General features: G+C 36.8%; 1 protein-coding gene across 2 annotated transcripts in view; it reads right to left on the bottom strand.

The window, feature by feature from the left end:
* The window catches only part of LOC133848935 (guanine nucleotide-releasing factor 2), a 30,879-nt gene extending 16,723 nt beyond the window's left edge, over positions 1 to 14,156 (bottom strand). Inside the window, exon 1 of one of the 2 annotated variants that reach the window (XM_062284690.1) lies at positions 13,716 to 14,156. In XM_062284690.1, the coding sequence (XP_062140674.1) occupies positions 13,716 to 13,764 (49 nt within the window). In that variant the 5' untranslated portion in view covers positions 13,765 to 14,156. Of the gene's footprint in view, positions 1 to 10,351; positions 10,667 to 13,715 lie in introns of those variants that run through there. The other variant, XM_062284689.1, reaches the window with a different exon arrangement.
* Positions 14,157 to 14,726: the final 570 nt, after the last annotated feature.

Below are 14,726 nucleotides of genomic sequence, written 5' to 3'. Positions count from 1 at the left end.
CGAGACGATATAGCCATGTCCGTCTGTCTGTCTGTCCGTCCGTCCGTATGAACACCTAGATCTCAGAGACTATAAGAGATAGAGCTATAATCTTTTTTTCGACAGCATTTGTTGTTTGCACGCCGATCTAGTTTGTTTCAAATTTTTGCCACACCCACCTCCGCCCCCGCAAATCAATAAATTCGAATAACAAGCGTTATTTACAAGCTACATCTGCGAATTTTTCTGTATACAATAATAACTATAGTATTTATTTGATTGCGATCAGATAAAAATTGTGGAAGTTATTAAAGAAATACTTTTGTATAGGCAAAAACGCCTACTTAGTTTAGTTTGGCCGGCAATCTGGTATATTGTTCCGTCTATGGTATATTTTGAATGTGGTTCTATATCGATATAAGAAATATACCGTTCGGTATATTTTTAGTATATTTGTATTTTTGGTATATTTTCAAAAAATTCCGTAATATTTAGATTTTATTCAACATGGGTAGCGGGTATCTCACAGTCGAGCACACTCGACTGTAGCTTTCTCACTTGTTTGATATAAATTTGTCAATCGCATAAGAGTATTTAAACGTCGACACGTTTTGCTTTTAGTGCGCAATCTTTCTCCTCAGCTGCTTGCTCTCTGTTATCAATTTTGTTTAGCAGACTCTCCTCCATTATTGAACAGTTTTTTTTTTGTCTTTCTTTCATTTTTTTTTTCGGGTTTTGTTGTTATTGTTTTTTGTTTTGGGTGTTTGGCCCTGGGGCCACTGTTGGCGGGTTTTTCTTCAATTTGCAAGTGGCTTACGATCGTGACTTGCCTTGAAATGTATTTTTTTCATTTTTTTTTTTTGTATTTGTTGCTTGTCTTTTTGGGGAAGCTGAAGTTGAAGGCGGCGCCACAAGACACACAGACTGACAAACACTCCAAAAGCCTATGGGTTGTTTATGTGGCTTTCCCCACCTCACCTCAACTATATACACACATACATATATTTTGAGTATGTAATATCACCAAATACTTATGTGTGTGTCTCGAGTATGCGGTGAGTAGTGTGTCTGGCAATCGTTGTTGTTATTGTTGTTGTTCGTTCGATTGAAAAAGTGAAATTACGTGTGCATCTGAAAATGTTGTTGCATCGCATTTACTTAATAATCGTGCATAACACACCAAACAAAAAAAACAACAAAAAATAACAACAATTTTCGACAATGCAATCAATAAACAATAATAGCAGACGCAGACAGACAAACACTCCCGGAATTATTATCATAACACATCTAGTATATAATTTTCAATTTCTTTTGCTGAGAATTACGCATGCGCCCAGCTCCGTTCACTTTACAGTCAAAATGTGTACGATAATCAGATAATGCGACTGGGGCAAGACACTGATCGCACAAATAACCATCACTGATCGTACAAATGATGATGAGCATAAAAAAGGATAAGGATGAGTGCAATGATAATTTGATGAGTAATTAAAACAAACGAATAATAATGATCGCACAAATGATTATCACTGATCGTACAAATAACCATCACTGATCGTACAAATGAAGATGAGCATAAAAAAGGATAAGGATGAGTGCAATGATAATTTGATTAATAATTAATAACAAAAGAATTATAATGACAATTGGAAAATCTTCAATGATCTCTAATTCATAGTTGTGAAATTGATCATTTATTTTGTTTCTTACTTTTTATACCCGCCACCCTTAGAGTAAAAGGGTATTATAATAGGCAGAAGGAACCACATCTAAAGTATATAGATACATACATATATACGTCAACAGATGAGACGATAAAGCAATGTTCGTTTTATACTCTATGGTATATTTTAGCACTGTAGTACTGTCAATATACCAAATATATTTTAAATGTATTGTTGTGTTAATATACTAAAAAATAGTCCTTGGCGTGTTTTAGTATTTTTGTGATGTATTTATTTGATATATTTTAAGAATAATATCACATTGTTTAGCTTTTTTACAAAATCGGTAGCGAGTATCTTACATTCGAGCACACTCGAGCTTTCTTGCTTGGCATTTATTTCATCTTTTCTTTGGCTGAGACTAAGAATAAGTGATCAAATCTTACAATTTATATAATTAAACATTGATTATAAAAGAAAAGAATATTGCTAAAAAACAAATAAAGTATGCAAAATAATAATCAAGATATTGCAATACTAAGATGAATAAGAATACTGCAGATGTGAGTGAAAAGCATTATTGACATTGATAAGCAAAATGATAACACTTGTAATCATAATAAAATAAATAAATTATAATCAGTAAATTAAAAATAGAAATGATCAATAACAATATTAAAGGCAATTGCAAATTTAAATTGCGATTATCATTTTAATAATGATGAAGCAATACTAATTGTAGCAAAAAACAGATAAGACTGATAAGAAATAATATTAATATTACAAATAAATTCTTTTCCATAATTTACCTACACCTCAACTCTAAAATAAATTGTTAAAACAATTTTGAAACTTTGAATTTACATTTGCTTTTTCAAATTTATGAACAACCATTGCTTGTCGTCAAATCACTTTGCCAAAAGAATTTCAATTGTTTTAAAGTATGCATAAATCAAAAAAGCAATAAAAAGAATTAAAGAACAAACACACACACACACACAACCACAAACAAAAGCTAATCTACTTCCTAAAATGCTCAATTTCAATTGGTTGACAAATATAATTTATGTTCAACAAAAAGAAAAAGCGAAAAAAAAAAACTCGAACCCAGTTCAGATAACGTTAAATTTGATTTTGGCAATCGTGTGGGCAGAGTATAAAGAGGGGCGAAAGAGGAGAGGAGAAGAGAGGAGAGCTATAACTGAGGATCGAAGCTAGTAACCAGAACCAGTTGGCATCGTTTTGAAATTGGATCGACGACGACAACGACGACGAGCTGTTGAACCAGTCGAATAAACAGGTGAGATTATGATTCTAGTTTTTGGGGCGACAAAACAATTTGGCACACCCGACGACGACGACAAGAAAGATGAGGCTGAGGTTTGTCGCGCATGATCGCGATGATCATAATGACGATCGCAATGATCATGTTTGCTTGGCTTCTTCTAAATGCAAAATCGCGGGCTCTTAACTTGACCAATATTTGCCAAATAGCCTCTAGTTTTGTTTTTGTTTTTTTTTTCTGTTTTTAAAGTGGATAACTTCAAGTCGACCGACTGACCGACCAGTTTCAATATTGTCCAACCAGTTTAGATGAGCACCCCCCAGAGAGAGAGAGAGAGCGCGCAAAAGAGAGCAAAAGAAGACCGAGAGAGTCGAAGAGTGTAAGAGAGGGAGAGGGAGAGAGAGAGCGATCGTCAGCGCAGTGATCGCGAAATGCAAAATAAAAACAAACCGAAATGGGAGAGGCAAAAACAAAAAAAAGAAATACTAACGCAATTTCTCAACTCGCTGGAATTTTTGGAATGTGTTACGTCTAAGTACAGGTGTGTGTGTATGTGTGTGTGCTACATCTGTGTGCGTGTGCGTGTGCGTGTGTGTGTGTGTGTATGGTTATGTGTTATGCTTTCTAACTGCCAACATCGCGATGCGCGATCAGCGATCAGCAATCAACGTTGCTTTCGACCAAAGACCCCATCTAACCATGTAAAATACTAATAAAATAATAATAATAATAACACAAACAAAAATAAATTAAAACAAAAATATGCAAATTGCGTGATTGTGATCGACTGTGAGCATACCCTACATTTTCAGTGCAACGGTTCCGCGTTACGATTTCGCAACAATTCCGCGAAAGTCATTTCTTTATTTCTTTATTTAGCATGCATTATTTAAGTATTATGATAAATAATTATGCCAGCCACCTAATGTGGTTTCATTTTGCTTTGTTTGCTTTAAAAAAACAAAAATATATTTCTTTATTTATCGAGTAATCTATCTTTGGCACGAAAGTCACGAATTTGTGCAATTGAACCTAAAATAAACAGCTCGAAATCTTCTCTGAAAGCATTGAAAATTACATTCCTCACAAGTGTTAAAGTTTTAATATTTGCAGAGCAAAGATTAAATGCCAGTATTTTTTGCTTTGTCCTAATCTATAATTGAATATTATGATTAAATTAATGATTTACACATGATTCTAGTTGTCTATGGAAAGCGAAAAGTGGATCGATAAGATAAGCACAAATTCATTGAGTAAAAACTATGTACGCAAAAGATAACACACACACATCTGGTGACTCTCGAAAAGATACTTTTGTTCATTTACTATCTTCCCATAAATAAATTAATCGACAAAATGTTGAATTTTAATTAGTGTGTCATGAATTTCAATAATCAAATTACAAATTGATAAGCAACAAATATTCCGGACTTTCTATAGAATGAAGAATAAATCTTAACAACTGAGTTTAGACATTTAAAATTGAATTTTTATACCATTTCCCACTCAACATACCATATAATCATTCGAAAAAATGTTGAATTTTAATAAGTATGTCAAGAATATCAATAATGAAATTACAAATTATATATTTAAGAATTTATCATTCTATAGAATGAATATTAACGATTTTATTGAATATCACAACAACTTATTTAGACATTTGAAATTGTAGTTTCAAATACCATTTCCTAAACAATATACCATCATCTACAGAAATTCAATTATAGGACAAATATTGAATTTAATAACTTCAAGGAATAAATATTGCAGACTTTATCTTTCTATAGAATGAAAATAAAGAATTTATTGAATACCTTAACAACTTAGTTAGTGATTTAAAACTGCACTTTTAAATACCACTTCCCTCTCAATATACCATCTTAACAGTATAGAAATTATTCGAAAAATGTTGAATTCAATAATTGTGTTAAGTATTCCAGGAATTAAATTACAAATTAATATCATTTAAGCAATAAATATTGCAGATTTTATCTTTAAGTCTTAGCATTTAAAATTGCACTTTTAAATACCATTTCCAAGTCAATATACCATTTCAGCATAAATGCAGTTTGCGAGGTATGTGAAAGCACAAAAACAATAACAACAACAACGAAAAGACAACTAAATAAACTACAAACATGACATAATCTCTGTTGTGTTGACGAGACAACGCCAAAAACCAAAAAGCAAAAAAAAAACAGCACGACAAACAAATCATTAAATTTGTCATAAACAAAAAACAACGCGAGAAAAACGCTGCTCAAGCAAAAATACAAACGGCGAGAAAAGACAAAAAAGAAAAAAAAAGAAAACTGATATAATACTAAGAAGAAGAAACCGACTTTTGACTTGGTCGCCACAGTTCAATGATCATGGCACGTTCTCATGCACACACACATACACTGTAACACACTCACACTCACAGAGAGACACACAGTTAGGGAACATGCTGTGGAGGGCTGATTTGACCCTGTTTCATGTACCATGCATACACATGGCGTGACGTCATCGCAGGTGCGGTCATCATGCAAGCATTCAATGGAATCAATTGCTCACCTCCCCCCCTCCCTGTGTGCCACTAATCCACTTGCTGGAATATCATGAATTAAGTTTAGAATTGTAAATTCGTTTCTCTTCTTCTTGTTATTGTTATTGTTGTTGTTGTCGAGTGTAATTGAAGTGATGAGCGGCAAGCTCTGCTTACAATTGCTGATTCGATTACTCGATTACACAAAGCTCTCGATTCGTCAGCTCACAACTATTCCAATTTCCAATTTATTTCCAACCGATTACATTCCACACTCACTTTATGAAATTAATGCACAAAACACTTGCACTAATTTTTGAATTTTGTTCGTTTTTCTTTTATTTTATTTTATTATTTTTTTTTTTGCGAACCCGATGAATGATTTCAGTGCAGAATTTCTTGTGTGCGCCGGTCGACGGTTAGCTAACTTTTGAGCAGAGAGCACGCTTCATAATTAATAATGCGCTATATAAGTAACAACAAGAAATATAACAACAAAATCGCAAGAACAACAAATGAAAGAAAGAAAAAAAGAAAAAAAAAAAAAAAAAAGGAGAACTCACAACGCGTCGCTAACGAAAACGAAAATGAAACTCACAATCGCCACAAGAGGCGGCAAGAGGCAACACCGAGAACCTATTACACTACAGCAGCGAAGCAAGAAACAAACAGAGACACAAACACACTAAGAGAGGCCTAAAGAGAACAGAATACAGCAAAAGCACTGAGAGAAATTGAAAGCTTAAGCACAAGTTGCACTTTAAGTCACCTCATTTTGGGAACAAATTTGAAATAGAATAATAAAATTACTAAATTTCAAATGTTAAGACAAACTGAAAGAATTCTAGAATCAGAAATGAAATTTGAAAAGTTCAAATTTTAGGAACCAATTTTAGATAGAATGATTTACAAACAAAAAACAAATAAACGATTTTTTGTTTTTATTTGAAATGTCAAGATTGATAGAATTCTACGATCAGAAACAGTTGAACCTAAAAAAGGAACGACTTGAAATATTTGAAGTATAGAAATAAATTACTAAAAAATATAGTTTTTTGTATGTAGAAATTCGCAAAAATCATCAAAATTAAAACTATTGAACTTTAATACAAAAAATAAAACATATTTGAAATATCAAATTTTAGGAATCAATTTTATATAGAATAATCCAGATAATTTAATGATTTTTTTTTAAATTTCAAATGTTAAATTGAGAGAATTCTTGAATCGGAAACAGTTGTCTCTAAAAAAATATATATTACTAACTATATAGTTTACTAGAAATAATCAAACTATTGGTTTAGTCAAAGAATCGTTATCGCATTGAAAAAAGAAAGTAGAAAGTAGAAAGAAATGAATTTTCTTCCACGAGGTGTTAGTATAGTTCTTTATTGTTTTACTGGTTAAGCTACTTAATAATTAAAATTCGGAAAATATTCGATTTTAAGTTTCATTTGAATATGCAACATTTATTTCTCTCAGTGTAGTTGTAGCCGCAGTTAATGCCGCATTTTAGGGTGTGCGAGTGTGTGGCTATGCGTGTGTATATCTGCGTGTGTGCGTTGACGGGTTGTACGTACGTCACCCACAACACCAACAACAACAACAATAATGACAACAATGTCAGAGCTATGATGATGACGATGACGCTTTAAGCTACGCTGTATATTACGACAACTTGTGACCGTCATCAATTCATACGCAAGCTAAACTAAACCATCATAAAATTTACCAAACAGCCTACGCCTTCACTCCCCTCCCTCCTTTTTCTCCAACTCCCCCGCACAATGTCCGTCTGTGTTATCAGTGCACACCACTGTCGCACAGTGGTTTCAATCTCATTTGCATACACACACTTTGAATTCAAAAACGTCAGACACAAAATTGCAGCAGCTTCGCAAAAAAGCTTACGATAGCTTTCGCATTGTCCTCTATAAAGATTTGTAATCTTTAACTCTTATATTATTCACAAATACTTCCCTTTTAAAGTTCTCTGCTGTATCATAATTTATATAGGGAAACATTCATTCATTGTATATGAATTCCTCGTATTACATCTAATAATATTTACTGTTTGCATAGATTTCTTGGAAATTTCCGACTAAGGATTCGCACACATTTCCAGAAAACCTTGCATAAATAAATATATGATTAACTTACAATATCAAGCAATAAATAGTAAATAGAATTTCACAGCTGTTTCAATTCTAAGGAATTTTAGACATGATATTGATTTCAAGTAATTTTCCGAAAAAAATGTAATTCCATTTGTACTTTGTATCTAAGAAATGCTTTGCGTGTTATCTAAGCTAATCAGTTTTTATTAAAAGATAGCATGTCTAAATAGCAGAAGATTAGTTGGATTCCTTAGATAACCAAAACAAGAAAAAGATTGCAAAGCTCTTTGGGTAAAAATCATTTGTATAATTGGGATAAAACTACTACCAGCTACTACTATAACTATAAAGAACATAAATCCAGTTAGATATAAAGCAAAGGCGGAAGCATTTTGGGACTACGACAATGACAGAGACAACACATTTTTTTGGGAGCTACAATTTCAGAGCCCAGAGAATGAAAGTTGTGCAGCGAGCAAGCAAAAGAAAACTTAACGCCATGTTGACTCGTATGTCCAGAAGAAAGCCAGACCCGGACAATGGACAGCACACAAGTACATGAAACCTCTCAAGCAGAGCCACAGACATAGAGACAGAGAAATATTAAAAGAAAGAGAGTGAAGTAGAGGGAGGCACAGCTCCAATTATGACATAGTTGGTAAGTCGTTTAGAGCCAAACAACGATGCGGACGACAAACAAACAACGTTCGCTGCTTGGCAGTTATTAGACATGAAAATGAAATCTATAGGAAAGCAAAAGTGCTGAATGCGAGTATACGAGTATGCGAGAGCTAAGTGAAAAGCACAAAGCATAAAAATAAAACAGAGTTGTGTTGTGTTGTGTTGTATAAAGTTGTAGTACAGTATACTGAGTGAGCATTATAGTTAAAGAGGCCCCCCACACACAATATCGTCGAGTTGACACCAGGGAAAGCGTCGTGTGCTATACGTGACCAGATGACTGACCACCTTAGTGCTAAATAAAGTTGCTATTCCGATTTCTCTAGTTCTCGCCCCGGTCTTTTAACACCACATTTGACATGATCTTTCACACGAGTTTAACAAGATTTCCGCTGTTTGACAGCGGATGTTCAGGAAACTCTTTGTACACATAGATAACACAACAGACATACAGTTATAGACGAGCAAGTGACCGAACCCGCAATTGTATGTGACAAATCTGAGCTTTACTTCAGTTGTTCACTGAAAAAGGACTCATTGTTACAAGTTGAGCGTTATTTTGACTATTTGTCTGGCGATTGTCGGGAAACTCGGTGAATTATTGCTTGACCTGGCCAACATACAGTTATCGTCGAGACAGAGCCCGAACCCACAATAGATATAACAGCTTTTGGGCTCTTTTCATAAGCCAGCAAAGGGGGAACTCTCATTGTTGTGGTTTCTCGACTTTAAATGGTTGTCGTTGTTTCTTTTGCCACACAATTCTGTCAACAGCTTTTGCACTTTGCCACCAATAACGAGGCACATATCAATCTTTTTTCTTCTTCTTCTTCTTCTTTTTTTTGCTAAATGCTTAATGAATACCTGTTGAATGCTTGAATGTTGTGAATGATGTGAATGTCAAGCACGTCAAAAAGAAAAAAAGTGAATATGAGATGTGTTGCGTTGTGTTGTGTAGGTAGGTTGTTGTCATGATGATAATAGAAGAATAGTTTGTCATATGCTCAACACACTCACACACACACACACACATGACTTTGTTTAGTTGTTCGCTTGCTTCTCTCCCTTTCCAGTGGTCCAGTACACTGGAGAGCACCTCTCTGGAGGTGATGGCGCATTAGAAAGTGCAGTGAAAGCCGTCGAGAGTCGACAAAACTGTTCAATAAGCAACAATTAAACAAAACCCTTTTCATAATATACATCTATGTTACATCTACATCATTCCTCCACTCACAAGTTGTCTGTGAGGCAAGTAACAGCGACAGCAACAACAACAACAACATTGTTGTCAATATGTTAATCGATTATGTATTTGATTTGATTAGATTAGATTAGATATGCACTTTCTTTTGGCACATCTCTCTCCTGTTATCAATAGGCTGAAGAATGTGCCAACGATAGACGGCGACAGACAGAGTGAAAGAGAGCGAGAGAGAGAGAGAATGAGGAGGAAAATTACAATTGGCAATTGAACAATATTGAATTGAAAGAGCATCCGGTTCCACTTCCAGCCCATTGAGCATTGTCATCATCAGCTTGGCAAAATGCTGCTCATTCAGCTGTGAGTGCAAAACAAATTGATCAATTGAGCGAGCGCCGCGCTCCATTCACCTCCACACCCTTCCTAGTACAATTTATTCGATAGCACAAGTACTTAAACATAATTCGAGATTAATCAATTGAAAAAAAATCATGCACTTGCACGATGTGAGATATTTCCAATTATGCATGTAGTTTATGTTTGTATTTTTTTCTTTCTTTCTTTCTTTCTTTTTTTTTTGTTCAATACGCTCGCACGTGCGTATATCATAAAGCAGGGTAATTACTTTCTTATCGATATCGGAGCGCGCTGTCAAGGTCAAGCTGATTGCGCAGCTTTCGCTGTCAATTGACAGCAGCTTTAACCAACGATTACAAACCTATCGATTACACTCCATGCGCATTCTCACATTCTCACGCTCACCCACACTATCGCACGCAGCAGTCGCAGTCGCACTCTCACTCGCACTCAAGCGCACGCTCTCACTCTCTTTCTCAATATATGCCATTCTTCCACACATTCTGCCATTCCATTATCTTCCAATATACATACGCATGTTTCCATTCAGCCGTTGCTCATCTGCCGCTGTCTCTGCCTCTGTCGCTGCATCATCGGCGCTTGCTGCCCGATTGAAGGGACGCGGTTTGCGATTCTTAAAGCGCAATCGCAGCTCGGTATTCAAAACTCGCATCATGTATGCACTCGCGCTATCTCACTCACTCACTCGCTCACACTCAATCCACTTCACGGCAAGTGGTGGGGAGGGGTGGGGTGGAGTGGGTAAGGTTATTAGTATCACGGGAATTGGAGCGAACGCATCAACGATTTTCAATCGATTTACAAACACAATTCAACAAAAACCAAAACACAAACACAAAAAAAAAAAGAGAAAAGAATATTGGATAACTCGCAATGATCTCTCTGAGTGTAATATTATTTTTTATTACTATATTCACAATTTTAGTTTCGAGCGAGCTTCAATTGATGTGACATTGAGGATCCGTTGGCTATGCCAACCCCTTAGTCAAATGATATCACCACAGACAGACACACACACACATACACACACACGTATGCTGAGAGAGGGAGGTGGGGCGGGGTCAATACAGTGGTGTCGTTGTGTTTACGCGCGCGCGCCGCGATTGCTGCGTACGTTGATGTGAAAATTTCGCGTGCGACTAACTGACTAACTGAAATTGACTGAATGACTGACTGAATGTGTCTGTCTTGTCTAACCGCACACGCTGGCGCTGAGGCGCTGAGGCGCAGCTCAGAGCTAGCCGACTGTGAGCGCTAGCTGACTGAGCGAGCGCAGCGACGTCGCTGCTGCTGCTGCTGTTGCTTTACAATCTAATCGCTTTGGCGCGGCCAATGGGCGGCCCACGGCCCGTTGAGCACCAGCAACAACAGCAACAACAACAACAACAACAACGACAGCAATAGCAATAATAATAACAACAATAACAATGTGCCCAACATTTGCACTTTCAATGAACTAAACGAACACGATGACGACGACGACGGCGACGTCTCTTTTAATACCCTAGAAAAGAGTATCGGTAGCATGCTCATTAGGAATTTATGCAAATATCATAAACTTTACAAAGCTCCACTCTCATTCGAAAGTGGAACTATAAACAGCGTAACCACATTCGCTATATATTATAAAGCTTGTGGTATATTTTGTATTACATTTTTTTTATTTTTATATTCGTATGTAAAGCAGTGATTTCCAATATATTAATATTTTATAATATTTTTTAATGTCAGAAGTAAGTCATTTAAAAGAGCATTAAGTAGTCGTTAAACGTCAGCCATGACTGGACGGCGCTACTCTTTCTTGCTTCCTATTCTTAAGTGTGCACGTGTGTGTGTGTGTGTGTGTGTCTGTGAGTGAGCTGGGCTGCGACGCTTTGTTGTCATTGCAGCAGCAGCAGCAGCAGTGAGCTTCTGCATGCGCTTTACGCTTCACTCTTCAATGTTGTTGCTGTTGTCTTGTTAGTGGAAGAGGTTCCCATTATCACGGCAAATGCTTTTGCGCTTATCAAATCTAAAATAAACTACTTATTTGCAAGCCAAGAACGCGACGTCTGCCGACAACAGAAACTGAGACTTTGCACTGGCAAAAAAAAAGAAAGAAACAAAAACAAAACAAAACAAGAACAACGGCAACAACAATAACAAAAAGGCTTTTGGCGAAAGCTCACCGAAAGCTGTACACGGCCAAGCAAAAAAAGCTTACGAATAACTGCTAAAGTTTACCCAGCCAGCCAGCAAATCAGCTGCAGCTCCCCCGGTTACGCAGCTGGAGCGAGAAAGGAAGAGAGCAAGGCAGGAGGCAAAGGAGCGAGAGAGGGGGATAAAGTCACTTTAGTCATAGAGTCGAAATCTGTGTGATTTATTTATAGTGATTAATAGGCTGGAGTTTGCCAGCGCTATTTCAGTATGCTGACTAAGCAAAAACAAAAACAAAACACAAACAAAAGAAGAAAAAAAATAAAAAAAAAACGAAAAATAACAATAACAACAAAATGCTAATGACCTTGGGAAGGAAGGGGGAGGCTGGGGAAAGCAGGTGTAGAACAGGTGATTTGGTTGCTAGTGATAAGCGCTGCGTTTGCTTCGTTCGCTGTGTGTTTTTGGGGGCGCTCAACTAGGCTGACCTTTAACCGTTGGAGTACTTTGCTTATTCCCGCACCCACACTAACATACATAAATAGATATACACACATACACATACATACATATGTTTGTTTGTATGTATATGTGTACCTGGGGATTATCGAGCTATCTTTGCCTGCAGTTGTCAAAAGCTAAAGCTGCCTAGAGTTCCAGGCACATAAATAACCGTTATGCTTTTCAGTAGTCGGCAATAAAACCGCATCAACCACTCCTTCCCCTTTTCAAGCCCCACTCCACATCCAACATGAAGTGCAGGCTGGCTGCAGGCGAATTGCCCTTGAAATTTGCGGACAACTTGCTATTATATTATTTGCATTTTTTTTTTGGTTTTTAATAACACCTAAATGTACTTGCATTTTATATTTGCCTTTTTAAATTGTAATTTAAAATCGTAAAAATACTGCAATTTATGCAAAAATATGCATGCAAACTGCGATTTATCGAACTTTATCGAAATCGATGCCCGAAAATAAGGAGAAAAAAAAACAAACCAAATCAAATATGTACGTCATCGCCGAAATGAGTAAAAATCCAAAATGCAGCCAGCAGTCGCCTCAAGAGTAGCTAGCGGTGGGCGCTAGAGGGGGATGGCTACAGGCATGAGAGTGCACAGTGAGCGTAGGCGGATGCGAGAGGTGTTGAGAGGGGGACACCAGCATGTGTGTGCATGTGCATTTGCATGTGTGTGCGTCTGTTACTTCACTTTTAACACTTCTCCGAGGCGCATGCACTAAATATAGACTTGTTGATAAACCCAACGCATAAACCAACTGCACATTTTTGGGGCAGCGACCATGTGTGTGTGTGTGTGTGTGTGTGTGTGTGTGTGTGTGTGTGTGTGTGTCTGTGTGTGGGTGGCAATTACGAAAAGAAACAGGATTGTGACTGCTATTATTATTATTATTCTTAGTCTTGCTGCTCTTCCTCTACTGCATCGTCTTCTTCTTCTTACGTTGGTGTTGTTGTTGTGCCTTGGTGTGAATCATTATATTTATTGCTGTAGGCACAGTTGTGAAGGAGTTGCCAATGTACATACATACATACACACACACACACACGCACACTGTTTGCGTGTGTATGTATGGATATACAGCTAAGCTGCTGTTGCAGGTGCTGTTGTTGCTGCTGCTAGCAAAGGAAACGGAAGCATTCGAATGCACTTTTTGTTTTTCTTACATCTATTAATATTTTATTTTCTCCCTCTCGCTCTTGGTTTTTGTTTGTATTAACTTACCCATTTTGTGCAAGACGTTCATTTTGCTTTCCTTGGCTGTTGACAACATTGATTTAGAATTGCTGTTTGTTGTTGTTGTTGTTGCTGCTGCTGCGGGGCAGCGCCGCGTCGAGTCGTTGCCTTCTGCAGCCGCCGCACACCAAAATTATACGCATACGCACACATACACACTCACGAGCAGATTCACAACACAAACACATATACACTTGCACACGCACACCCGCAAAGCAAAAAGCGCTCGCGTTTTTACGTTTACGACGGTTCCACACGTTTTGCCCCGCGTTTGCACCACACGTTATCACAATGCGCAATTACGCTCCAACGCGTTATTATTTGACATTAACTTTGACATTGCAATGCAATCAACTTAATTTCCAACTTCATTTAATAAATAACAAAAAAAAATAATACAGTTTGCTGCAGCAGTTTAGAAGCAGCAAAGCAATCGATGGCACTATCGTTACGTTACTATCGATGCTAGCAGCTCCAGGGCTCGCGAGTATCAATTGCATTGCAGCCCTGTGCGTTTTGCAATCGAAGACGCAATTTATCGATTCTTTAAATGCATCGATGTGGCAACCATTCGTCTATCACATCTGGTGGCCACACTGTGCAACTGTATTATTTGTTCTATCTTTGATAAATTGTTTATTCACAAAACTATATAGATTGCGTTCGTCACTAATTTATATTATTTGTAATATACATTTGCGTACAATTTATTTACAATTTAGCAGCTAATCTGCTCATATTTGAATAGATCTAATGTAGATGTCCTTTTCCGAAAAATGTTTGGTATGGGGAATACATTTTACATTGACATATTAAAACATTAATAGCATTGTTTTAAGTAATTCTTAACATTTTTACGACACTGCTGTTGCTTCAGGTTTCTAAAGGGATCCATTTGATAATAGAGAGCGCGTTTTGCTAGTAATAAAAAGCGGGGAAGACCGCGACAGTGTGACCGGCCTTCGATAACGTTTTGCTACAAAGAAATACCAAAATTGC

The sequence above is a fragment of the Drosophila sulfurigaster genome, chromosome X (genome assembly GCF_023558435.1).
Source record: "Drosophila sulfurigaster albostrigata strain 15112-1811.04 chromosome X, ASM2355843v2, whole genome shotgun sequence".
NCBI classification, from domain to species: Eukaryota; Metazoa; Arthropoda; class Insecta; order Diptera; family Drosophilidae; genus Drosophila; species Drosophila sulfurigaster.
Note: the sequence above shows the minus strand (reverse complement) of the source record. Positions and strands in the feature narration are given on the sequence as shown.